The 27,512-nt window shown below is 34.2% G+C and overlaps 2 protein-coding genes and 1 non-coding gene across 8 annotated transcripts in view; 1 reads left to right on the top strand and 2 right to left on the bottom strand.

Moving 5' to 3' along the window:
* The window catches only part of Tmem243 (transmembrane protein 243), a 63,142-nt gene that overhangs the window by 12,847 nt on the left and 22,783 nt on the right, over window positions 1-27,512 (top strand). The window contains exons 3-5 of one of the 3 annotated variants that reach the window (XM_076833516.1): window positions 3,926-3,976; window positions 5,080-5,184; window positions 6,062-6,657. In XM_076833516.1, coding sequence (XP_076689631.1) covers window positions 3,926-3,976; window positions 5,080-5,184; window positions 6,062-6,184 — 279 coding nt within the window. In that variant the 3' untranslated portion in view covers window positions 6,185-6,657. Of the gene's footprint in view, window positions 1-3,925; window positions 3,977-5,079; window positions 5,185-6,061; window positions 6,658-27,512 lie in introns of those variants that run through there. The other 2 variants (XM_076833506.1, XM_076833524.1) reach the window with 2 other exon arrangements.
* Dmtf1 (cyclin D binding myb like transcription factor 1) overlaps window positions 6,424-27,512 on the bottom strand; it is a 45,007-nt gene continuing 23,918 nt past the window's right edge. For all 4 annotated transcript variants that reach the window (XM_076833471.1, XM_076833486.1, XM_076833495.1 and 1 more), the window contains 13 exons: window positions 26,487-26,601; window positions 25,307-25,383; window positions 20,607-20,764; window positions 19,412-19,444; window positions 18,460-18,569; window positions 16,596-16,824; window positions 15,130-15,281; window positions 13,651-13,860; window positions 11,899-11,984; window positions 9,501-9,656; window positions 8,735-9,112; window positions 7,974-8,121; window positions 6,424-7,781 (listed from right to left, as the gene is read on the bottom strand). In XM_076833471.1, coding sequence (XP_076689586.1) covers window positions 7,672-7,781; window positions 7,974-8,121; window positions 8,735-9,112; window positions 9,501-9,656; window positions 11,899-11,984; window positions 13,651-13,860; window positions 15,130-15,281; window positions 16,596-16,824; window positions 18,460-18,569; window positions 19,412-19,444; window positions 20,607-20,764; window positions 25,307-25,383; window positions 26,487-26,601 — 1,962 coding nt within the window. In that variant the 3' untranslated portion in view covers window positions 6,424-7,671. The remainder of the gene's footprint in view (window positions 7,782-7,973; window positions 8,122-8,734; window positions 9,113-9,500; window positions 9,657-11,898; window positions 11,985-13,650; window positions 13,861-15,129; window positions 15,282-16,595; window positions 16,825-18,459; window positions 18,570-19,411; window positions 19,445-20,606; window positions 20,765-25,306; window positions 25,384-26,486; window positions 26,602-27,512) is intronic.
* On the bottom strand, window positions 18,074-18,148 carry Trnaa-ggc (transfer RNA alanine (anticodon GGC)). The gene has a single exon. It is a non-coding gene; the product is annotated as a tRNA-Ala (tRNA).

Below are 27,512 nucleotides of genomic sequence, written 5' to 3'. Positions count from 1 at the left end.
TCAATTTCCTCTGAGTGATCATTACTACCTGAGCTTCAGGAATGAGTTTGGGATTCTGTCCTATATCAAATTGCTGGCCAGTGACTGACCAGGCAAGATTGGGGGCTTCCCTATTTTTTGATAACCAAGGAAGTAGGCTAGGCCTACTCTTTGGAACTGTAAATTATTAGAACTGAAAAGGACAAGACATAATTTAGCCTAATTTTCTAATCTGATAGATGGTTAGGGGATCCACTTGAGATCATACAGCTAGCCAGTGGCATAATGGGATGAGAATATTGGTCTCTTGATTCTTAATTTCAGGGCCCACATCCTCTAAGAATTCTTGTGATCTGCTCACTAGACTTGCATTTTGCAGTTACACAATGATAAGTGGAGATAATGTGTTTTTACTTGCTTTACAGGGTAATTCTTTTCATTGCGGGGTGGGGTGGGGTGGGGGGTAGTACTGGGGATTGAATTTAGGGGCACTTGGCACTGAGCCACATCCCTAGCCCTATTTTGTATTTTATTGAGACAGGTCTCACTGTGCCTTGCCATTGCTGAAGTGGGCTTTGAACTCGCAATTCTTCTGTGTCAGCCCCCCAAGCTGCTGCAGGGTAATTTTCTACCATCTCAAATACAAACACAAACTATTTGCATATGCCTATCATCTTTTTCTCCTTTCTTTGGAGGAAAACAATGATGTGATTCCTTTGGGTTCAGGAAGATCTCTTCAGGGTACATTGTCTCCCATTTCTTTTTTTTTTTAAAAGAGAGAGAATTTTAATATTTTTTTTAGTTTTCGGCAGACACAACATCTTCGTTTTCATGTGGTGCTGAGGATCGAACCTGGGCCGCACGCATATTAGGCGAGCATGCTACTGCTTGAGCCACATCCCCAGCCCTCTCCCATTTCTTATTCAGCTCATGAAGTTTGCTCATCTATTTCCATTTGTCCCCCCCCCTTTTTTTTTTTGGTAACAGCAGTGATTTTGTTCTTCCCTGGGTCTTTGTGGAATTCCTCTTAGTGAACCACCTTTCCTTCTGATTTGCTAGTCCTTGGTTGACTTTTCTCTGGTAGTCTCTCCCTGATTTAACAAGATTCCTTTCTCCCTTTTTCCTTAGTGGCCTCCTGAACTCTGGATAGTATAAATTTCTGGAGAGTGGAGATGGTTTTATCTAGCATACACTAATGTTTAAATGAATAACTTACAAATATATAGAATCCTTCTCAAAATAATACATATATGTACATACATGAGTATTTTATGTTCATGTATTACAGTGTACATGAAGTATTAATGAAAACTCTGTTGAATATTTTGTTTTTTGAGAGGGATATTCTAAATCCTTATCCTTTTCCTCTCAGCAGGTAAGAATCCAGGCTGATCTTGCTCCTGTCTGGCCTACATAGGGCATTAAGTAATAGTACACGATTTAAAACTCTGGGAGGGGAGAAGAGTTTTGTAGATGGAGCTAGGGTAAAAATAAAATTAAAAACCATATAACAGGTAGTAGAAACAGAATTAATAGAGTTGGAGAAATAGAAATGTCCATAAACAAACTCTAGTTCTAATTTGAAATATATTGATCCCAGAACTTTCCTGTGAAATATTAATTACCTAGCTTTTGAATTATTCTCTAATGTCATTGGAAATTGGGAGCTGGAAGAGCTTGCTAATTAAAAATAATCTCTGGTCCAAGGAAGGGTCTCCACCCTGTGATTTGAATTTAATAATAGTTCACTCAAAGTAGTTCATTTGAAGACTCTGAACAATGCTTCTTAAGTGTGCATACACATATTACTAGATCTCATAGATTCTGATTCATAGGTCTGGGGCAAGGTCCAAGATTTTGTACTTCTAACAGGCTCTCAGTGAGGTCAGTGCTGCTGGTCCATATACCACACTTGCAGTAGGGAGAGTTTAGAAGATAGCATTAGAAATGGGATATCTCCCAAAGTTTGACCTGGGTTCATGGATATGTTAATAGACTTTTGCTTGGAATAAGAACATTTTGTGAGAAACCCTTCTACCATGTCTAAGTAGTTCCCTTCATCTTAGGAGCCCCAAGGAACCACTACCATTACATCAGTATAACAACTGAGATTCATGAAAATTACTTGCAGTTCTCTTCAGTGGCTGTCTAAAAGGCAGGCAGGAAAATATTAACTTAAATACATTTTCATAAGAATGTTTAAAACACAGTGCTTATATGGTTAATCAATAATCTGGAAAAAAAAAACCACATATGCAGAAATCTTCATTCTTAATAGGCTACCAGGATACTTTACTAATAGGCTTTGAGATGTCATCTGCCATTAGACTTCTTTTGTCTAGACCAGTAGTTGCTCATCCAGCAGAGTATAAATGGGATCTTCTCTGTTGGGGGAAAGCAGGCCTGACATTGAATTTTATTTCCATTACTATTTGTAATATGAGACCCTGGGCAAGATAAATTTTGATGAACCTGTTTTGTCACCTATAAAATAGACATTACCATTTCATTCCAAAATTTTTGAGAAGATATGTGAAAGTTAAGATAGTTACCGTCCCTTCACCATTATTTTTCCCCTTGTTTTGATCCTGATAGACAAGTTGCTGTAACATTTGAAAATCAGTGATTCCTCTTCTTAGCTACCTCTTACCTGAACCTGTTCCCTGGCTTCTACTGGTGAAACAGCAGACTTTGTAAACTTTTGCCACTCCTTAGCTTTTGTAGAGATGAGAGCAGATTCTTGGAATAAACATGAAGAAAATGTAGTTGAACTTTTTCACAAGGCAGAAGCAGTGGGGTTTATGTATTTAATCTTAATACACATTTTTTATTAAACACATTCATTCATATACATATACCTTATGTAGTAATAAGTGAATTGCCCTAGATCTATCCTTAACAGAGGGTCATAATTTCAGACTCCAGGTGGGATTTGTCTGAATAATGAGGTTATGGATGGAATTAGTTTTGTCTGGTAACCTTCAAATTGCAGTGGCCATGTTGTGGTTGGTCCTTGGTTAGATCAGGCACAACCAATACATGTTTCTTACATATACTTCCCCTTTCAGCTTTGCCTGCTGGACTCTCTAACTTTTGGATTCTTATCTTTAAAAGCAGACAACTTGGAAATGAGGGTTCAGTTTGCTGCTGTGTGATCCTTCCCATCTGAGGTGTTTATTGGCTGCTCACATTGCATATTATGTTCCCTACTCAGACAAAGTTTTCAATTCTGTGACTGTGTCTGTCAGTGGTGCATTAAAATAGACTGCAAATCATAATCTAGAATGATATTATACAATATTATGTTTTTTATAGATATTCCACATCTGACAGTGGGACAAACTGGGTTGGTTACCCTGTAAATTCATTAGGATTGGATTAGGATTAGAATTGGATCACAAGTTTTGCAGACATTCTGTGGAGTTGGGGTGGGGTTGAAAAAGACAAGAAAACTCAATGGAAGCTAGGCACAGTGGCACACACCTATAAGCTCAGTGGCAGGAGGATCACAAGTTCAAGGCAGCCTCGGCATTTAACCAGACCTGTCTCAAGTGGTCCTAGGTTCAATCCCCAGTACAAAACAAAACAAAACAAAACACCCCATACTCAGATATCTCATCTACAAAATCTAGCTCTGGCCTGACAATTCTCTCCCTATACTATTTCCAACAGCACACGATTATTTGTAAACCTCCTTTCCCATTCAGTTCTTTGCAGTCTTCAAGATTCTAGTGTAAATTTCTCAACCTTTCAAGAAACCTCCTTCGTTGGCCTGATTTTTCCAAAGTACCTTTTCCATTCCTGTGGCTCAGAACACCTTGCCTTAAGGCAAGCATAAATATATAGAAGTATTTTCATTTTAAACCACCCCCAAGGCCTGATATGTATCATTGTGAGAGTGCTGGGAATCCAAGTCATATGGCTCATAATCTCTTTTCTCTTTCAGGACCGAATCATCAATTTAGTTGTTGGCAGCTTAACATCCTTATTGATTCTAGTAAGTATCTTTATTTTGTGCCTCATTCAGGCTCTCAGCCAAAATTCTGAAAACTTAAGACAACAACAACAAAACAACTTTCAGAGCTAATACATGAGTATGTTAAGTGTTCATGCTTTCAACTTTACTACAAAACTGCAATTGGCAACTGATGCAACTAATTTGATTTTCATCCTCAATTCCCCAGTTGAATACAAGAAATAGTACAAATCAAATGAATTTGCCAGTGGTTCCTTGCCTAGTAAGTTTGTAAAAATGTCAGTGGCTACCATCAACTTCCTTCAGATGTAAGCCATAGTAACTCCCTACTTCTGTTAATATCTTAATTATCACTGGGTAAGTTTAAAAAGATTTGGTTAGCATATAATATAGTGATTTTCCACTTTGTAAAATAAAACTAGGGTACTATATAATAAAATAAAATAAAGGTATATTTTTATAGTTTGATAAGGTTAGGTATATTTTCACTTATAACCATAAGTGTTTTTTTCATGACTTCTTCTATTATAAGTACATAGAACATTATACCCATTCTTTTTATTAAGAAGTCATGAATGGGTATAATGTTCTATGTACTTATAATAGAGACAGAAATGGGTTTTAGGAACCCACCTTTTAGTATTTTTCATAGTGAAAGTAAAACCAGCTTTGATTATTTTGGTAGGAGTAATCAGAATAAGAAGTTCAGCATTTTTACCAGTACAGTCATTAGTTCTGGGAATAGGGTTTAAATGATTTCTAATAGAGATTAGCTAGTTTTACTGATCTTTCATCTCCTTTCATAAGCAAGGAAAAGGATAGAAAAGGAGGAATTATTATAAGAACTTGAACATATATACAAATACTTTATAAAATATTGTATTGACATTCCAGAAATCAAACATGGTGGGTAGAAATAATTTTATAATGTGAAGCTTCTTCTAGTATCGTTACCTTGGATTTGATCTTAATAAGTCATCTTTTTTTTTTTTCTTTTTCCTTTTTGGTGATGCTGATATTTGAACCTAGGGCCTCAATTATGCTAAACAGGTGTTCTACTTCTTACACCCCTAACCAAATCTTAGAATTAATTCTAAGGCTTTATATAATTTCTCTCCACACAGGTAACGCTGATCAGTGCTTTTGTTTTCCCTCAACTACCTCCCAAACCATTGAATATATTTTTTGCGGTCTGCATCTCTTTGAGTAGTATTACTGCCTGCATACTTGTGAGTACTATTTAGAATTTAAATGAAGTATTCTTGAGGGCCTAATGTTGCAGTGCTTACAATAGATTCCCAGCCCTGTGTCTATATAAAGGTTCTGTCTAATACCACCTCCCCACTCGCCCTCATTAGTTTCTGCATCAAGATGCCAGAAGTCCCAGTTATTAATTGCACATTAGTTTTTATTCAGAAGTCCCACAGTTGGAACTCTAGCTAAAAAGTGAAGGAAGAAATTAGTAGCTAAAAAACTTTGATATACTTATCTTCACTCAAGGGCTACATTCAGGGCCCAACAGGCTTTGAGAAATACTTTTAATGGAAGGGATAGCATTCTGGATTTATTTCTAATAACATAATTTATTTTATTTTAATCTCTGTGCTTCCCTCCACAATGGCTCCTCAGTATTTATTCAGTAGTTGGTAGTGGTTTCATGACCCTTGAAAAACTGAAACAAAACAGTAAACCTTTAAAAACAGTTAGGCATGCCTGTCCGGGACAGGAGGATCACAAGTTAAAGCCAGCAAGACTCTGAGAAAATTAGTGAGACCATCTCCAAATAAACAAATAAAAAGGACTGGGGATGTGACTCAGTTGCTAAGTGCCTCTAGGTTGTTTTGAGTTTAAATTGGACTGGTTTTACTACAGTCCTATGACCTGAAGAAGAACTGACCTATCCCACTTGGGGAACCTTCTTGTCTCCCCTGGCTTGAAGCCTTGAGTGACTAACATTGAGTAGTTTTATCTAAATACATACAATTGATGTAGGCTAATAGAAGACTGTCTCACTGGTTAAATTGGTGGAAAAACAATTTTGTAATTTAAATTTTAACAGTTGGCCCAGTGGCTATTACTTTAATTTTTATTTAATTCTTCTTTTAGATCTACTGGTATCGACAAGGAGACTTAGAACCGAAATTTAGAAATCTAATTTACTATATCATATTTTCTATCATCATGTTATGTATATGTGCGAACCTGTACTTCCATGATGTGGGAAGGTGAGGCTGCCAAGGAGAAATACTTACCAAGACTCTTCAAAACTATACATTAGGACAGTGAATAAATGTTGGATATATGCTGAAGAATCTTCTACAGAAGTCTGATACATGATTTTCATGTTAATTGTAAATTTAAATTCCCTCTTGAAAGGGAGACATATCATAGATCTCATTGCTTTTTCTTTAAGGAGCTGATGTTGCACTTAAAACATTCCAAAACTTAAAAGCTCATACAGCACAAGTACTTTTCACTTTGAAATTATTATTTTTTACAATTGCATGGCAAACGCTCAAAATCTTGCATTTTAAGACAAATATTCTTTTATTTCTGTTAAACTGAATATACAATTATTGTTCCCTAGGCAACCAACTTTTGCTTATAACTACAATTTCACGTTAACAAAACACAGACAGTGAAAAGACAACTTTGATTGTGAAGATCTAATTACAATAATAAATAAAATAATTTATACAAGTTTTTTTTGTGACTTTTCTATAGGGGTCATATTCATTAAAGCCCTAGAGGCTAGTTTTGGCTTAACCCTTCTCTAGTAGGAATGACTCTTGATTTATTTCCTTTTGTTACAGAAGCAAATTTTATTTTGTTTTTAAAAATTGCTGGAGAGGGAGCAGTTATATTATACCTCCACCAGCTAGTGCACTAAGTGAATGGCAAACTCTGATACCCCCTCAAATATTTTCTGGATAGTCTATGTCATAAAACATGTAATAAACAGTCATGGTATTGGGGATATTATCTCTTTCCATATTTGGTTTAATTTTACTTCAAAGTGCTAACTCTGTAAACTAATAACAGTGGTTTCTGTTGAGGGGGTGAAAACTGCTTAGTTACCAGTGGGTTGTTTACTACTCTTACCCATATTCCCTTTAAAAGTAATAAAAAACCTGTAGTGAATTTTCTTGACTCTAATGCTGTCCTCTTTACCCTGCCTGAACCAGCTCCCACTGCCAGCAATGGGTTAACCAAAAGTAACCGCAACACAATCTTAGGTCTCTGTATTTTATGCTGGTCAAGGCTCAATACTATTTAATCTTTTTGAAGAAGGTCACTGATAGCTCTAGACCATGTTGATATGACTTCTCTGAAATACAACCAGGCCTACTTGAGAATGTTAAGAGTGCCATTGTTTATCTGCAGAGATGAATATTACTGCTTTGGTGATTTAAAAAAACTTCTCAGTAGCTAAGTAAATGAAATTCTGTCCTGACAATTAATAGTAAACACAAGGATCTGTGCAGTTAAATCTTCCAGATTCTACTCACCTACACACTGTCATTAAACTGGACCTCAGATGATATACTTAAAAGGAGGTAAAAAAAAATCATAGCAGCAACAATGTGCATGGCTTAAGCATTGTAGCTATTTAAAAGCCAGAGGAATGGTAAAAGGGAGGTTGCTCCTACTTCTTTGGAGATATTGTAATTAACAGTGTGGCTTCTTTGCTTTAACTACCTGTTTCTAAGAATGAACTAATGACAGTTTACCAAATCCTCAACATCCTTTGAATCTTCAGAAACAGGACTGCCCAAAGATGATCCAATGATGTTTGATTCTTCCTGATGATGTTGGAGTATGGGATCTGTAATGAGTTAAGTTTCAAGTTAGGTTAAAAATTGCATATATGGAAAAGACTATGTCAGGAATTTTTGTAAGTATTCTACCATGGTATAGGGGATTAGAGTTTTCGTGTTGGATTAAGAAAAGACTTAAGGCCCAAATTTTCCCCTTAAGATTTATCAAGCACAGGATATAAGAGGTATATTACAGTTACCTGTTAGTGTTGTCAAAGGCAAGACAGATTCAGTATCAATAACATCAGATGCCTGGATAAAGCTGTGTGGTGAAGGAACGATAAGTATTGTTTCGTCATCAATAGTTGTTTGATCAACTTGTTCTACGATGGTGGGTGACTCTAAGTCCTAAATAATATTTTTAAAAAAAGAAAGAAAGAAAAAGATTGACTCATATTCCTTGTCGGTTTTCCAGATCCCAAGTATGTCTAGGTTTGACAGTACTTAATTCTCAAACATAAAGATTAAGAGCTTAAAAAGATGGCCCCGTTAACCTTCATAATCTCATAATTTAATTTACTAAATGTTAACAAAAAAGGAGCTAAAAAGAATTGATTCAGTTACAGGTCACCTGAATACAGAAGAAAGTAGACTTTTAACACCATGGGATAAGGTTCCTAAGCCTAACCATAAAAGTCTACTATTAACCACACCCAGAAGTTGTTCTCAATCTACTGAGGTGGAGAGGGGAAAAGTTGTAGTAAAGAACTGTTAAAACAGAACATAGCTTTCTTATTCCCTCGAGTGCCACAAGAAATCTCTGACTGCCCACTTCTGTGAGAAACATCAGTGTTTGTTCACTCATACTTTTGTGGTCAGAGGTAGGGCTTTGTACTTGTTTTGTGGATCTAAAAAAAGGAAGGAAGATTTTAAAATATCACTTTAGTGATATTTCCAAATGGCCGATTTGAGGTTGAAGGCAAGAACCCATTAAGCTGTTTTTCTATTAAGTGTTGCTTACCTCAGTAACATAAGCACTGGCTAAATCAGAGGGGGATTCTTCTTGTTTAAGGTCGGTGTCAGAGATTTCTTCTTCTGTTCTGACCATAACATTGTTCATCAGTTCTGTGCTATTTTGGTCACTGAATTTGGATACATGAGCATCATTAAATGATGGCTCTATAGTCATCTTAGGCTGATGAATTTCATCTGGGAAAGTGTCTGCTTCTAGTGCATCTGGAGGCTCAGGGAAATCAGATGACTGAATATCACTATCTACTGTCAGTTCCGCTTGGGATATGGAAGAAGTGATGTCCTCTGTAGCAACAGTCTGAATGATGACTCTTGGTGTGTGACATTGCACTGTGACACTGTCACTTGTGTTCAACAGATGTTCTGGCTATAAAACATTGAAGACAACTATCAATGGCAAAATGAGAAAGTAACACTAGATTTAAATTATTGAATAAATAACATTTATAGGTAGTACCCCATGGTCCCTCCCATTATTTCTCACCTCTGTAACTGAAATGTTTGAACACTATTTTTCTAGAACCTCAATTCTTTACCAAGTAGGGCTCTCCTAAATTCCCTACTGTAATGTACATCTGTCTCATAAAAGGAGGAATAAAGGGCAGTATCCCAGTGAAGGAAGAATGAGGGTGCAAAATACTGAGCCTGGGACAATATTGCAAGACATTAGCAGTTTTGGTGCTTACATTTTTTATTAACTAGTCCTGGTTTATAATAAGTAAAAAAAAAAAATCAAGTAAAATTATGTAACATACGGATAAAGCATGAACAATGATCTGTTCTGGAGAAGCAGGAGCAGCAGCTGTCAGGGTTACAGTGGGACTAGCAGTCAGAGTTAGTGGAAGGCCTTGACTTGAACTTGTCTGAAGTAGGTAGGTGCCTGGAGTGCCAGTGGGCTGTAAATGGAAAGACTAAAGGAGAAACAAAGGAGACAGCTCAATATATGTATTAAGTCTACCTCTACATCTTAAAATGAACTGACTCTAATTTATAGCTACAAATGTACTTACCAATTATGAGGGTGCAAACAAATAATAAAATGAAGGGTGTAATACTCTGCGTCAAATCACTACTCAGTCTGGAGATTTAACAGGTAAGGCATTTATCCTACTCTTTGTTCCTATGTATTCCCATGGTCTGGTCTTAGCTATTTGTTTCAGGGCACTAAGACACAGATGCACATATAATAAATAACCCGGCATATACACAATCATCCCTCTTTAATCTTTCTCTGTAGCACATAAAAACAGGCAGTATCCCAGTTTAAAAAAGAAAGTTACCATTTTTTAAAAGGCACAACAGCAAATGTTTCTTATATTAAGGGAAAATTTACCAAAATGTCAATAGTAATGCTCTAAAGAAAAAAGATGCTTATCTGAAAGCTGGTTAATTGATCAAACATTTTTATCTTTTGAGATTTTAAAGTGTAACAAAATTACTCACCAATAAACCTTTCAAACCATAAGCTTCTATGTAATTTTAAGTTAGAAGAAGTGTATGTATTTGAAATAGGGCTGTGGGTTGAAATTTTGTAGCCTGTTGTTTGATCTAATATCATCTTGTCAACTCCTGTGTAATAAATCCCTGAATACAGGTTTCTTTATTCCTTACATGGGAATAATACCTGTATCTCATGGGAAGAATTTAGATTAGAAATGACTATGAAAGTGCCTAGCACCCAAGAGGGATACAATCATTAAAAAAAAAAAAAAAAAAAAAAGTGAAAAAGTGAAAGCTAATAATTTTCCTTAAGAGTTACATGTATTAATCACATATAGACAGTTATAACTGTAAATACACTGTCTGTAAGTCACATGTGTTTTATTTAACTTATTTAAATATTTAAGTCTCCATTTTTTGAAGCTTGGTTACTGGTATCATCCCCTACAAATAAATTGGGAGAGAAATCTCTAAATAGGTGAATGTGACCTTTTAAGTAATAACCTGAACACAAATCTCAATTGTATGTATAAGTGTATTTTTTACTTAAGAAGGTATAAAAAAACCATAAAATTAAGTTGTTTTCTACCTGTTTCATATGGTTGTCTTGTATATATTCCTATTTTGGAAACCAATTAAGCAAGCTTTGAGTTCTAAGGATATTTCTATCCTTAGAACCTTTTGCTTTGTTCATCTTCCTCCTGGGATTTGATTGTGGAGAGGACGAATAAACTCTTCTAATACCCCGTATGTTTTTTAAAGTAAATGAATCTGGAGAATTTATATACAATTTATTATTTTCTACTTAATGAAATATGAACTAATCTGGGTTTCTTTGTTTTAGAAAGAAGAACAATGACTAGGACTACATATTAACAATCATGACCCATTTCATCAGGCCAGAGTCAGCCATTACTCTTCAAGAAAATGGCAGCCCTACAGAGATACACTTTTACCTAAACCCATCATAAACTGAAAATGCCACTTAGTAAAAAATGCATTTTATATCCCTAACCCACTAACAACACAGCAGTTGCTTGATACTTACTTGATACACACAGTACCAAAAATATTGGTTGTTGACCCTTGTGATTATGTGAATAACTGGACCCTATAACTTGCTGCTTCTTCCCAGCATTGTGACCACCTATAGCAGGCCCAAGACATGATCAAAATTCATGTACAAGTTTTTATGTGGAAATATATTTCAATTTCTTAGGTGTTCTTTGGGATTAGAACTGGTGGAATGTTTGGCAACACTACATTTGATCTTTTTAGAAATTATAAGATTTTTCCCAAAGTGGTCAAACCAGTTAAGATTGGAACTTTAAAATTTGTAACCCCAGTGGCTACTAAAATGTTTACTCAATCAATCTTATTCAAGCTCGTGATTTGTTGTTCATAACCCTTTTCTCAAATAACCAGAATGAACTTATAATTCAGTATAGTACAGTCCATGTTGTGTGCTCTACTCTTTAGCACTGTCATTTTCATATGTAAAAATACATGGGATTACGTACAGATGAGAAAAAAGCAAATTTAAATGAATTAAAAAAGTGGAAGTCTGATTTATATCTAATGTCTGCTATTCATCTGGCCTCAAATATTTAGTTTCATCTTTTATATGACATATATAACATTTTTAAAGTGTTACCAACTCATCTTTCTTATGCATAAAAATGGCCAATATTCATTATATTAAGTATTACTCACTGGAAGGATCTCAAATGTCTGTAGTGTTCCACTGTTTAGTGTTATTGTTTCTGAGTCAACAGTAGCAGCAGGGGAGTCTGTTGAAGCTGTAGTAAGAACAAGGACAACAATAAAATGCTTTATAAAAGTTTTACAGTGTACTCAATTGTCATGAAGGCAAATTCATTTTGAAAAATTTGCCTGTAAACCTGAGTCATTTAAATTTAGAAGAGATAAGAAATCTAATGAACTTATTTGGGATGGCACACATGTCACAGCAAAGTCTGGCCCACTGCAAGTGTTAGCAACATTGCTTACTAGCAATATAAACCTAGGCAAATAACTTATTTTACTATTTATAAAATGTTTGCTATCTTCCTAATAGGTATTGTCAGCCCACGGAAAACTAAAATTCTCCATGCACAATCAATTTACAACCAATATAGTAGCGCACATTTTATTTTAACTAGTAATTGCAGTTACTCTGTAATTCTTAGGCTATAAAACAGAAACAAGAAAGGCAAAAGAAAATAAAATTCTCAATGCTTTATTATAATGGAAGGAAGGTGAAGCAAATAAACTCAAGAACTTTGAGATAGTATTAGTTTAAATGTCTCTAAGGTAACTTTGCTTTTGGGTGCTGGGGATGGAACTGAGTCATCACGCATGCTACACAAGCACGCTATTACTGAGCTATACCCCCTACCCCATTCAATCATTATAATCATATACAGATATGGTGTTGATAATAAAACCAACAGATAGCCAAGTAAGTCTTAACCACAGGATACATTTGGAAATGTTTCTGCTTGTCATGATTGGAAAGCACTATTGGCATTTTGTGGGTAAGGTCAAGGGATACTGAGCATCCTGCAATGTGAAGACATGCCTCACGCAAAATGCTGAAGTGACTGGTATGCTTGTGGGTAATATCCTTTTCATAGGCATTATGTAGACCTCTTATTAAAAAAGTGAGATAAAGATAAGTAAAGACTGTTCTCATTCCTTTTCTGTCATTACAATCTAAGAACGATGGAAAAAAGGGGAGAAGTGTCAACTTTGCTTAGAGCTGAAGAGAAAGTATTTCCCTTCCCCACAATAATTGCTGGGTTCCCTAATCTCATTAAGCACAAAATAATCAGGTGCTAAGAACAACTGAGGGATAAAAAAAATTTTTCCTGTAGGAAACTGACTTATCTCCCATAGGAAAATCTTTCTCGACCTTAACAAAACCCATCCTACATATGACCACAAATCCACCCCCTATTTGTGTCTTCTGATAAAGATGCTATAAATGATGTGTTTAACCTTGTGAACTCCATATCTTCTGCTCCATTAATTTATTATTTTAGACAGTTTTCTATTAATCATTAATTTTAATTTCTAATTGATTTCTATTGAATCCTTTTTTTGGGTTCTTCTGAGTTATACATGATTATAGAATGTACTTAGATGTATTATACATACAGAGTATAACTTCTCATTCCTGTGGTTGTACATAATGTGAAGTTACTACACTGGTTGTGTATTCATACAGGAACATAGGAAAGTTATGTCCCATTTATTGAATCGTTAACTATAAAATCTAGAAAGATGGTTTTGAATGATTTACAATAGCCAGGTTTTAAGTCCTTCCTATTACACATTCTTTCTTTGTACAAATATTAACTGAGCTAAACATAAAATGCCTTAGTTTTCCTTAATTCACCAACTTAGGTAAAACCAAATCATACAAATCCCAGTGGCAAGGAGCCTTGAGGTTCCAACACTTACAGACATGGGTGATCTGAACTGGAATCTGCAACGCTGTCATAGGACTTGGAGAGATGGCTGTATTATCTTCCAACCGGGCAACTCTGATCTGAACATGCTGTACACTGGAATTGGAATTACTGTTTGGAACTCCAGATCCTGATTTATTCTCCAAAAGTGTTGGGTTGTTTTTTTGGTTCTCATGTAACTGTTTAAGACCTTTTATTAAGACTGAAGGGAGATGGGTAGACAAAAAGAACATGACTCTCCGACAGACCACCATCTAAGCAACAAGGGAGGTGGGGTAGGAGGGGTAAGGAGGGAAAGTATTTGGAATAAATAATTGCATAATGAATGTGAAAACTAATCAAAATAACAATAAAAATACTAAAACCATAATCTCTTCTGAAAATTTGGAAATATTATCCATCTAACAGATTTTTTTTTTTTCCCTTTTGAAAAGGGGGTCTTGTTACATTGCCCAGGCTGGTCTTGACCTCCTGGGCTCAGGTGATCCTCCACTCCTAAGCAGCTGGGACTACAGATAAATGCCACCATGCCCAAGCAGATTTAGAAAATTCTTAATATCATGTTTTTGCCATCCAAGAATAATAATGCAAAAACCAAGAGTGGGCATTGTTTTAAAAAAAGTAAAAATAAAACATTTTATTTTCTTTTTTTTTAATTTCCCAGAGCTTACTGACAGAATTCCTATTATTTACGAAGAATATTGTCAATGCTAAGCAACTTATTTTTAAACAGTATTCATTTTTCTCTCAGTGACTCAGGGCACTTGATTGCCTGTATGCTTATACCTGCAGAGGAAAGTATATGTAATATGCAGCCTTTCTTAAGGTCTTGCACAGGGAGGCCTAATATAGATTTTTTTTTAATCAAGTGAAAAATTCATTAGCATTTAATTCTCTTTGGGGAAAAATTTAAGTTGGAATTTTACATTAAGGGGAATGAATTTAACAATCTAAATTAAATAGGCTATACGACTCAATTTAATGCATAAGTGCAAAACATGCAATGAAAAGTATGCTGTCTTTAAGCAAACCCAATTTAGGATCTCTGGATTTACATAAAAAGTGAAATTAGAAATTTACAGAATTTTTCTTTTACAGAATACATTGCCAAAAATTTTCTCTAAATAATCCTGTGAAGATATTTAAAATTATAAAACTCATAAAAGTTTATTTAAATTTAAGTACTGAGAAAGAAATCTGTACAAAAGTAAAACATGTACAATCTATTTCCTATTTATAGTTTATGTTGACAAACAAGAATGTGTAAATGTATATATTTTTATCTTTTGGCTTCAGGTATTACAATCACATTAACTTTTCTCTAGGGAAGACAGTTACTCAAAGAAATAGGGCATAAGTAAAAATCTGCCATGATACATCTTTACATGGCACAGAACTTCTAACCTCTAACTCCTAAAGAGTAAATATGGTAAGAGAAGGGAAGGAATTAAAAAGGCAAGCAATACATTACCAGGGAATGAAACATCCTTATGATTTGCAATTTGCCTTTTGATGGTCCACCATTTACTTCGAAGCCACTGTGGCGAACGGACACTGCTCCATCCCTCAGCTAAGAGATCCCAGTTTATGTCATTTTCATCAGCTACATCAAGCTCTGCTATCCTACAGGTTACAAAAAAACATGTGTTAGCTATTAAATTAATTTCTCCCTAAGAACCCTCCTTTGACTAGGTGATGACGACTCTGGTAATAAAAGGAATGGCAGATTATGCCACTCTTATGCTGCATGGGGAAAGGATTCCAGGAATGCCGACTTGCTTCCAGAATTAAAAGCTAAGAAATACCATCAGCCGTATTAACCAGCGCACTAACCCTTGCAAATGGGTATAACCAGATGAAGCACTGTGAAGGAAAGGGAGTAGGCTAAAGATTAGAATAAGAACAGGTTTAGTTGAACAGTGTTCTTCAGTGTTTCATAGTATGGCCTTTACTACATTATTTCCTGCATCTTTTTCATTTGTAAAACAAATGGGTTTAGAAATGAGCTATTTATAAAGATGACTAATGTAATAAAATACCCTTTAAGACACAAAGACAAAACCAAAATTGTTAGTTGTACTACCAATAGTACAACTAAAAAAAAAAAAATTTTTTTTTCTTTTGGTACGGAGAACTCAAGGGCACTTAACTACTAAAACACATCCCCAGCCCATTTTTTATATTTTATTTTGAATCAGAGTCTCTCTTTGAACTTGTGACCCTTCTGCTTCAACCTTTTGAGGTGCTGGGTTTATAGGCAAGTGCCACCATGCCTGGCTAAATTGTGGGTTTTAAAGGTCTATTAACCATTTCTAGTATTAACTATTGTGATGATCTTGATTTTAAGCACAGTAGCCACAAAAGTTTCTTTCTACAGTGTCTTAAATATTTTCTTGCTGCTGTTTTTGTTCACTTCAGTCACTGAGTCATAATGGTTAAACCAACAAATTAAAAAAAATAAATAAAATTGGGGTTATTATCTTAAAGGTGTTTTTTAATTTGTGCGAAGCTGATGGTGTGTGTAATTATGGATTGGGTCCCCCTTCTTGACAATCTTAGCATAGTAGCCAAGGATTGAAGGGCATGGAGACTGAATAGCTCTATTACCCTAAACATGTACCCCTAGGCTAGGACTGAGGCACATTGGTGAGACAGTGGAAAAGCTGCACTGCCGCTGCCTGTGCCATACCTGTTCTGTGGATATAGAGGACTTCAGTCTCCACGCCTTCAATCTGGTACTTTGCCCGGGCACTAAATCCACTAAAAAGGAACAAACACAAAACAAAACAAAAGAGCTCAATATGAAGTACTTAGATCTTAAACAATGGCTCTCTATGGAAAGGATGTTTTTCAGACATTAGGCATCTAGGAAAACCAAAACAGGAAAGTCAATCAAGACATCTACAGTAACTATTCAGTTTCTATTAGGACACAAACCTGAGGATGAGATTGATTTCATCTTCCTTGGTCCACTCAGTACCCCCACTCTGTTTCCAGTTCAAGTAGTTGAGCCACTTAGAACGACACTGCTTTTCTGAGCGGGTACCCACACGTTCAGCCACAGCTGCCCAAGACACACCCTGTGTGACTATGTCACCTGGCTCAGTGCTCGTCAACTCATGAACCACCTCTGCAAGTCTCTTTTCTTCTTCTTCTGTCCATTTCCCTGAAAGAAGGAAATAATCCAAACTACCACTGCTACCTTCTTTTACAAACTTGATTCAGCCTTATATTTCCAAGTACTGGGAAATAGGCAGTAGTACTAAGAGTTTATTTGGTGAATGGCCCTTTGGTAGGAAACCACATATACCTACTGAAAATTGTGTTTTACTACCCCCAGTAAAGGTCTCAACACACACAAAAAAACAAAGAATCATAATGGAAAGGACCAACTGACTTTTTAAGTCAAGAAAAACTACCCCAAATATAACTATGAAGAATTATGTACTCTCAAGTTATACCAAGAACTTATATAAAAACAGTAAGATGGAAGAGCTTCAATGATGGCCCAAAAGGCCAGAAACTAATGCTTTCACTAAATTCCTACTCTGCAGAAGTGTGGAGTAAGTTAAGAGGCCAAGAGTCACAAGAATGAATGATGAGGGACATCTACCAGCTCTACCAATTAAAGACTAAACTTATACTATCTTCTTTCCCCACTATCCCAACTCCACACTACTGTGATCAATAAAGTATGACACTAGTATTCATACCCATTTTTACTCCTGTTTTTTTTAAACTCATGAACTTATGAATAAATAATATCAAATATTCCTTTGTGTGTGTGTGTGTGGTACTAGAGATAAAATCCAGGGGTGCTTTAACACCCAAGGTAGAGTAGATAAGGAGGATATATTCTTGATTTCACTTTAGTGTAGTGAGGCTACATATACCCTAGAAACTGAAGTTAAACTGGAAAACTGTTTTTGTTTGTTTTTACTTAAAAGATAGACTTAGAGAACCTTCAGAGAACATTAATTCCCCTCTATTCTAATCTCTGTTTTAAAGAAAGAGGCTCAAAATGATATTTTAAATGATAGTTAACAACAGAACCTAAATACTGTTGTTGAAGGTTAGGTTTAACATTATCACCAATAAATTTATGTATATTTGTAGTTTGGCCTGGAGATTAAAATACCAATAGTCATAAGCTGTTTTTTTAAAAATGGAAAAATATACTTTGAGATAAGAAAAACATATAAATCTTTTGAACACACCTTCTTCCTAACTTGGGACTTGCCAACAACCAATGTTTTTTATAAACATGAGATGATTTGGAACTATTAATATTAAGTTAAACGGACCTGAATTAAAATCCATTTTCTATATACATGCCTTAAAATACTTTCTCAACTGGGACAATAAGAACTGCTACAAAAGTGAAAACATGTTAGACCTAAATCCTTTTTTGTTGTTGTTGTGCTGGGGATTGAACCCAGGGTCTTGTGCATGCCAGGCAAACACTCTACCAACTGAGCTATAGTCCCAGCTCTGAAAAGTCCTTTTGAAAACTTAAGAAATTCTGTGTCCTTGTGAACAATGTCACCTTAAAAAAATAAATAAAGCACACAAATTAAGATTAGTTGGACCTGTTAAACTGAAGGGCAGGGAGAGGAGAAGGAAAAAGAAGAAAAGAAGACTAGAAAAGTTGAATTAAGCAAATGATAATTTTTTTTCCTCTCAGAAGAAAAAGCAGTATCTGCAGGGCAAGAAGCTCAAATAGTGACCCCACCGCCAAACCCCCCCCCCAAAAAAAAAAACCCAACAACAACAAATCCCCCACCAGCAGCATTCAAAGTACCTGTGTTGCAAGTATCCTTCATCAGTCGGCACCGATCTTTGACGGAAGATGCACTTCTTCCTAGGGCCGCCCCTATTGTTGCCCAGTCATTGCCATGCTTTATCCGGAGCCTAAAACAAGAGTCTGCCAATCAGCATTTGGTTCAACTGTTTTCTCCCTTTTAATTTCATCATTTATTCTTCATTCTTCTTCTTCCCATTTGACTGGTTTGGAAGTTGTGGGCAGCAATACTTTGAGAGCCAAAGTTTGAAAGTGTGGCCTTTTATTGGGGTCCACAGTTGTCTGTGGGTGAAAAAAAACAGGCAGCAATTGCCCTTTTCCTGGGTCAGAGAAGAAATAAGTAACTTGGATATGTGTTCAAAAAAGACCAAATTCCCCTCAGGTTATTGACACAATCTCCCAGGTAAGCCCCAGATTTTTCCCTTTTGAGCAAACACCTTATAAACTCTTCTTCAGACATCTGAAAATAAGAACCTTCAGTGTTTTTTTCCATGATCTATTATAATAGACCATTAAACCATGCTTTTTATGACCCTAACTCAATGAAGCAAAAGTATATTTCTGAGACTTCAACAACCTTTACAAGGTAGTTAGCAAGGATATTCAGTGAAACATTTGCCAACCCACCATTTTAGACTAAGTTGTGAAGCACAACCTTGGTTTTGATTCTATTATATAAACTCCCCAAACCAAAAATGGCCCTCTTCTGAAACCTATTAGTGGTCTGAGGAGTATTCTGTGATTGTCAATAGGAGACTATATTGGTATGCTATGGACATAGCTACTTTGTGCAAGTCTAGATCAGATAAGCTCTTTTTATGATTAATCATGCTTAACAGCAGGATTAAACTATACCAGTCTACCAAAAATCTCAAAATTTCAAATTGAAACTTAAAAAAACCCAAGACAAAACCCCAACAATTAGAGATAACAAAAACAATTTAAAACTTACTCCTTGAGTTTCTCAATTTCTTCAGGTGTATATCTAGAAATACAAAGAAATTTTAAAAAGAGATAAATTAACAGAAGGAATGCTAAAAACCTTAATAAAAATCAGAATTTCACTTAGGGAACTCAATATTAAGTCAGCTTATGTATCATATTTTAAAGTAACCCATTTTAAAAGTTAAGTGCTTCTATTGTCTTAAAAAAACAATGATTTTAGCAATTTTCTCTAAGAAAATTCAACGTTTAAAATGATTTTTCTCCTATGCTCCTAACTCTTCCTTTATGACAAAGTTTAGTTTAGACACACTGAAATTGTAACTATTTCAGAAAGACTCACGGATAACTTAGCTAAAGGAAAATTCTTTCAAGGCACTGAAAAAATTAAAATTATCTTCCTTTCATTTAGTCAAGCATGAACTTCTGGCATAAACTTGCTCTTTATTTCAATACAGCCAGTGCACTTTTCTTTTATAAAATGTCCATTTATTTAAAAATTATAAAAGGCCAATCACTTTTTAACCACTTGGAAGACTTATGGAAAGTTTAGTCACTCTTGCTTCACTTTTTTTTTTCTTTTTCCACTCATTATTTATTTCCCTTCAGCTTTCAAATATATTTTCATTAGCAAGGAGCTGAAGAGCTAGAGGAAAAGCAGCACTTGAAGCTTGGTAATATCTAGTAAGCCAGACTACTGCCACCTAAAATTCCCAAAGAGAAATTTAAAATATCAGTAACACCACATAATCACTGAAGAAAATTAATGATGCTTTCCCATAAATGCTGCCTATAACAGAAATTCAAGCACTGTGTCCAGAATTAGTTATTTTCCTCTCTGGTTTTATTTTAGAAAGGCCAGAAATTTAGTAATGTTACCCCCCCCCCAAAAAAAAAGAGAAAAATTCACATCAATGAATTTAGAGTTCTTTTAACATTACCATACTTTGTTATTTACTACAAATGAGACTCTGCCATATATATATATATACATAGACTCAGATTCTAATTTCTAAGAGGCCTTATGATGAGGTTTTTTTAATCATGTAATCAAGGTAGACCTGAAAAATAAAAATATTAACTATAATTCATAGCTGTCTTCACTTGAGGCCCCCAGTCATAATTCAGCTAAAAAAAAAAAAAGACAATTCCTTAAATATTTCCCCTAATTACATGAAAACATGCAGCATTACAAGTTTTCATACTTTCCCACATGGTTTCTGTCATCATACATGCGAAGCACTCTTCTATAAACTGCAAACAAAGGCCGGTTCAGACCCCATGCTATAGTCCTGTAGAAATCTTTTCTTTCGTCTTTTGACATCTCAAAGATGATTTCTGTGGCATCTTTTATTCCGCGTGCCTAAATGGGTTACATTTCTTTGATTTAGGGATTTCTGATAAAATGCATCTGGACATACTATGCTTTTAAAACTTGTTTTAATGTTAAAGTTCATTACTTGCATTTAGAAAAAGAGTATAAGGCTAATTCATTAGCAAGTCAAATATAAACTTTTAAAATGTTGAGATAATAAAGTGATGCTTAAATTCTCCAAAAGCAAGTTGTATTAGGTTCAATAAATTCAATTTCTGCTAACTCCTTTTAAAACTATTAAAATTTTTAAAACAAATATAAAGTAGAAGGAAGAAAATTATAAAAGCTAAATTAATTGGAAATCATAGCACAGAAAGTATAAGAAAGCATAGAAAGGTTAAATGAATCAAGAAATTGGTTCTCTGAAAAGATACATTACAATTAAAATTTGAAATGATAAAATTTCTGGTGAAATTTTTAAAAAGACAAATAATATTAGGAGTGAAAAAAATGGAGCCTATGTAGAGATGCTGGAGAGATCAGACAATAAAAGAACATTATATACAACTTTCTGGCAATAAATTTGAATTTAGGTAAAACAAGTAAATTCCTAGGAAAAAGTCAACTTACCAAAACAGACTCTGGAAAAGACAGAAAATCAAATAGGCACAAACCAACAAGAATGTTCTTCCCTCAATGAAAACTCCAGGTACCACTGTCATTACAGGTAAACTATACCAAAAAGTCATATAACTTTGATCTAAAACTATTCTACAATAAAGAAAATAGTGAAGATACTTTCTTAGTCATTTTGGCATAACCTTAGTAGAAAAATCAGATAAGGACAGTTTCAGAAAAGAATTTTGAGGCCAACCTCATTTATTAACATAGACCCCCAAATCCTAATATTTTAGCAATGAATCCAGCAATGTATAAAGTTAATACATCATTGCAAAAAGTGAGTTTATCACAGGAATACAAATTTGAGTCAACTGCAGGAAAAACTACTAATATAATTAATCTCATCAATAATTTACAGAATATAAAAATCTCAAGAAATGTGTAAAATATTCATAAAAATTCAATGTTCATGTAGAATAAAGCTGAGCAAATTATAATTTGCTCTGGTCATCTAATGCAAGAATAATAAAAAGGAAAAAGATTGGAAAGTAATCATTTTAATATGCAATACATGTATAAGCCCAATTTCAACAAAAAAATTGTTGATTTCAAAAAGGCTAAATTTTAGCAAGGTTGCTGGATATAAAATCAATATATAGTTATTTGCAGTTCCATACAAGGCTTATATTTTAAAAGTCATTATTTGTGATAGCAACAAAATTAAAGGCATCAAGACTAAATTTTAGGCCAAGTTCTGAAAAGTCCTTTACAAAGAACATAAAATTTATTGAAAAATTTTAACAAGGAAATAGCAAAACTGGTGAGTTATACCACATTCAAGAGGAAGATAAAATGCTGAAAAGATGTTAATTCCCCCAAACTGATGTACAGGTTCAATGTAATACCAATGAAAATTCTATCAAAGCTTTTAATTTACTGCAAACCAATTCTGAATTTATATAGAAAAGTAAAGAGCCAAGAAGAGCTAAGACATTCATGAGGAGACTTGTCCGACCAGATATTGGGATTTCTGAAGAGAGTGTTGTACTGAAGCAAGTATAACAAAGAGAACCTAGAAAACCTAAAAAGAAACTTATGGAAGCTTGGTTTAGGATAGAACAGACACTGTAGTCTGGCAAAAAGACTGACACCCCCAAAACAATGCTAGGATAATAAGATAGAACTAAAACTCGACTTCACATTTATGGAGGTGACAATATGAAAGGAAAAATTGAGAAAATCTTCATGCCTTTGAAGCTAGGGGAAGATTTCTTAAACATGCAAAACATAAGAGTAAAATGATAAATTTAATACTGGAATTAAAAATTTCTGCTCATCAAATATACCTAAAAAGGAAAATATAGGCCACTAAATTGACACAAGATAGCTATAACACAAATGACCAATAAAGCATTATTAGTATTTAGCACACAAAGAGGAGTTTCAAAGAAGAAAGGTAAATGGACAATAAGTATATAAGAATGTTATTGGAGGAATATAAACTGAAACCATTCACAAAACATTAGATGTGAAAATTAATAGCAAAAATACCCAGAAAGAACCCAAATGACAATTAACTGTGGAATGAGTAACATGTAGTATATCTGCACAATAAAACAGTTAAATCAACAGGGGATGGATATCAAAATGATAATGCAGAGTAAAAGGGCAACTTACAAAATACCCTGAGAATGAATATGGGTAGTTAAATGAATATGGGTAGCCTTCAAAACCAGGTAAAATTATACAGGCATGCATTTTAGATACTTTTGAATGTATGAATCTTCATGGTGAAAACTTTCTCAATTTTGGAATTTTTTCTAAAATTCTCTTTTATGCAGTTTTACTTTTGTAAATAACTAAACCTAAACATTTAAACACCTAATGCAAGGTACCATGTTGCAGGACAACCACAAAGATTAAAGAGTTTTCTTCCTACCACCACTTTTTTGCTTGTGGTAGTTAATTTCATTTATCTTTTCTACATAAATAGAATATATGATGTTTACTCAGAATTCTCTAAGGTTTAAAAATGGCTCCGCAGCACTTTTAGAAAAGCATTATATAATAAAAAGCACAGTCAGAAAATTAAAACCAAACAAATTATCTTTTCTCAAGATCAGGGCAGAGTCTCCTGTAAACATTTCCTATTTTTGTCAATTCTATCATCATTCTCCCAATTGCCCAATTAAAATTTCTTTTAAGTTACTCCAACTCTTCTCCTACTTCTTTCCCAACACCTAAGCATCAGAATTCCTTATAGACTCTACTTGCTTATCTGTCTTTTCCCTGTATATTATAATTCTACTTAAGTCCTTGCCACTCACCGATTAATCACTATGTTGGAAGAGTCTTTGGGATCATTTATTCTATTTCCTATACAAGAAACCATCTTATTTCCCCAAGCCCAGTGGTATTTTTGTTGTTGTTGTTTGTTTTTTAAATCATGCTTTACTGTCTCATTTAAATATACAGCACTTTTTCAGTTTTAACTAGTATATGTGACTAGTGAACAGCTGTTTTTTTTAATCTTTATTTTTTAGTTGTACTTGAACAAAATATCTTTATTTTATTTATTTATTTTTATGTGGTGCTGAGGATCGAACCCAGGACCTTGCATGTGCAAGGCGAGTGCTCTACTGCTGAGCCACAACCCTAGTACTGTGAACACCTTTAATAAACTTCTGGATATACTTTTCAATGTTCACTGTTTTATCTTCAAACCATAAACTTGGTGGAGGAATCTTCACTCATTAGTAAATAATAAAAGATTATCAACTTCATAGTTTATAAAACTTAGCTTGGGAAGACTGTTCATATTCTAAGCAATGATGCATTTATATTGTATACATACATATATCAAACAATAAGAAAATTAATGGTTAAATAGATGCTGTACATTCCCATTCCCAAACAATACTAATTTCCACATTTCAAACTTGGACTATTTGAATTTAATACCATTATGGGGAAAGGTAGAAAGTATCAGGAAAAGACTTCCAGGAGAAAAGTCTGGATCTGCCCTATTAATGTCTCACTTAACTAAGCAATCAGCCTTTTTCTTAAATACTTCAATGCCTCCTGTTTCCTATAGGATAAAGTTCTAATTCTCTGGGTCTGGTTTTTAAAGGCTAGTTTTCTGGAGGCATTTATGAAGATTCAAGTTAAAGGAATTAATCTGCAGGGTCTTTTGATCTCTGATTCCTTGCTGTTTACCATTTTTGCATGATATTCCTACTCCAGTTAGTTAGTCCTATTCTAGTTCAAGTTCTACCCCTTGAAGACTCAGCTCAAATTCTTGCACTTACGAAAATTTCTAACTGATCCAATCCCGAGAATAAACTATTCCCTCTCTAAACTCTTGCAGTGTGACTAACATATATCAATCACATGGTAAAACGCCTTATGTCACTCTTCACCTGTTTCAGTTTTCCCAAAGGAGCCCACAGCTTTTCAAAAGGAAACATTCTATGTTAAGGAGAGTCCTGTCTGTCCTATTTCAACAATACTACATTAAAAGGGCATTTAATGAAGAGAACTAATGAGCAAGTAATGTCTGAATATGAAAATTAACTATTTTTAAAGATTTTTAAAAGCAAAAAACTATTATGAAATCTTAAGTTCAAAGCAGATGCATATCTTAGGATTTAAACAATATAAATTAAACTCTAACTTACAGGCTACTTGAAAAGACAAGACTTCTATATGCTGGGAGATTATTAAGACTGTCTAAACTCCAGATGGTAACTAAAAGCAATAAAACTATTTTAAATTCAGAATTCAGAATTGGCTAAAAATTTTATATTGTAATCATTCACCTTAGTATTACTAAGCTATAACATATTAGTTGATAATCTGTTACAAAAATTAGTGAAAATCTCATAATAATTATATGGAATACTGCGCTTCACTATTTTTGCAATTGGCAATAAACAAATTAGTGGAACACGAAAGTATGTCATAGGGTACCTTCAGATAGCGTTCAATATTGTTCATCAAAATATCAATTTCTTCCTTTGACCACATCCCCTGCTTCCATTTATGTCCTTTAAAAGAAAGCAAGAAACATTCAGAAAATACTACTTTGTGAGAAGAAAATATTAAAGATGTGGTTTGTGATTAAATTATCAGTGGGCATAAAACAGCAAATTTAATTTCTCACTCATTTTAAACCTGAAAGATCCTAAAGTAAAGATGCTTTCATACCTTCTGGTTTTTAAGTAAGAAAACATCTGACCTATTGATTAAAGACAATGACAACTAAATGATTTTTAAAACTCTTACTTACTTCTCACATCCTTTCAGAAGTATGTAACTGCTAAAAAGAGACTTATAAAATTAAGAAAAATCAAATTATTCTTAAAACTTTTTGAAAATTTTTTCCACGAAAAATAAGCCTGCCCACAATCCCAATAGCTTGAAAGGCTGAGACAGGATGGCAAGTTCAAAGCCAGCCTCAGCAACAGTGAGCTGCTAAGCAACTCAATGAGACCCTGTCTCTAAACTAAAATAAAAAATAGGACTGGGGATGTGGCTCAGTGATTGAGTATCTGGTACCCCCCATTTAAAAAAAAAAAAAAAAGTTTTATAGGCAAAGAATATGTACAAAAAGATTCTAAGGGAAGGTAAACATGATGACAAGTGAATGTCTTCTTAGAATATTTATTGCACAGTGGGTAGAATAAATGTACTTGTTTCTGCTTCCTCTCCTTACTCCAAAGTGGTACATACCCTCATTTTTTAGTATCAATTTCCCTAGCTATATTCAAAAGCACAGCAGTTCTACACACACTATAATCTTTTAAGATGCTTTTAAACCAGTAAGTAGACCTTTGAAAAGGCTTGATTACCTATTCTCATAAGCAATGACTGTACTGTCTTTTAAATACCACAATCATACATTTGTTCAAAAATTAACATGACAATCTACTTTGTATCAAAAAAAGAAAAATAATGATTAATTATTGAAAAGCAAATGTTGGTTTCATGGTCCCATTCAAAGACATTCAGGGCAAAATTTAATTCAATTACAAAAACTCAAATACTGTAACTACTCAAATCACAATGGTAAAGGTCCAACTCAGAAACTTAATGTCTGCAAGTCCCTCAGCTGATTCCACTGGGCACTAAAATTTATAGTACATCTTACCTTTGTTAGTTAGAGAATCCTTATCTTCTTTAGTTGTAAACCAAGCCTGGCTAACTGCTGAAACTTCCTCATTACCCAAGGGAGACATTTCATCTAGTTGTTCATTCTGTAAAATCTTAAAAAAAAAAGTAGTAGCTAAGTAGTAGCTTGATTTAATACCAAACTTGATTAACTTTTGTGATGCTAGGCATTCTAAAAACCTAATGTAATAATATGGAATTCACTCTTTTAGGTATAGTAAAATACATTCAATTTAAAAGACATATATTTCTTGCTTCTTTTATTATGGCAGTATAAAAACATTAACATTAATATATATGACCATTTAAGAAAGTACCTAGAAAGTGCTAGTGGCTTCAAGTTTTAATAATGTAGGTCAAGAATGCATTACATATTTTAATTAATACAGGCTATTCCAAAACCACTTGTGTACATATATAAATAAGTTTATAAATATAGTTATAATCAGTTCCAGATAAGAAAATGGAAATACTAGGGTTGAGTATTATGGCTGGTTATTGTCCTTGGAGGTAGTTTGCTGCCTAAACTATACACAGTTGTTCATAATGTAATCTTTTGCTGAACCTAAAGGATTAAAGGGATAATCAAAATACATTATTGCAAAATCACTGTCTGCTACTATTTATTGGAAACTTTGTTTTAGCCTATCTCTAGAGCTGATTCACAACCTTATTAATGTATCTTCCTCTAAAAGAAATAATTAGTAATAATATTATTCTTGCAGTTAAGGTACACCACTAAGTATATTTCAATTACAGACATACTTTAGCAAATTATACAGGAACAAAGAATCTTTGAACAGATTTGACCTTGGCCAAAAGGAAGCTACAATGTAAATTAAGAATATTGCTACCATCTCAGGTATGAGCCTATATTCATAGGCAGACCAGGATAAGTGGACCACCAAATGCTTGGTGGTCATTCAACTCAATCAGTCTCTTGATTTGGATAAACTACTAAATTATATAACTCAATAGGGGTAAATTCTAACAAAGATTAGAATAG

The sequence above is a fragment of the Callospermophilus lateralis genome, chromosome 1, assembly GCF_048772815.1.
Source record: "Callospermophilus lateralis isolate mCalLat2 chromosome 1, mCalLat2.hap1, whole genome shotgun sequence".
NCBI lineage: Eukaryota > Metazoa > Chordata > Mammalia > Rodentia > Sciuridae > Callospermophilus > Callospermophilus lateralis.
This window is presented reverse-complemented; position numbering and strand designations above follow the sequence as displayed.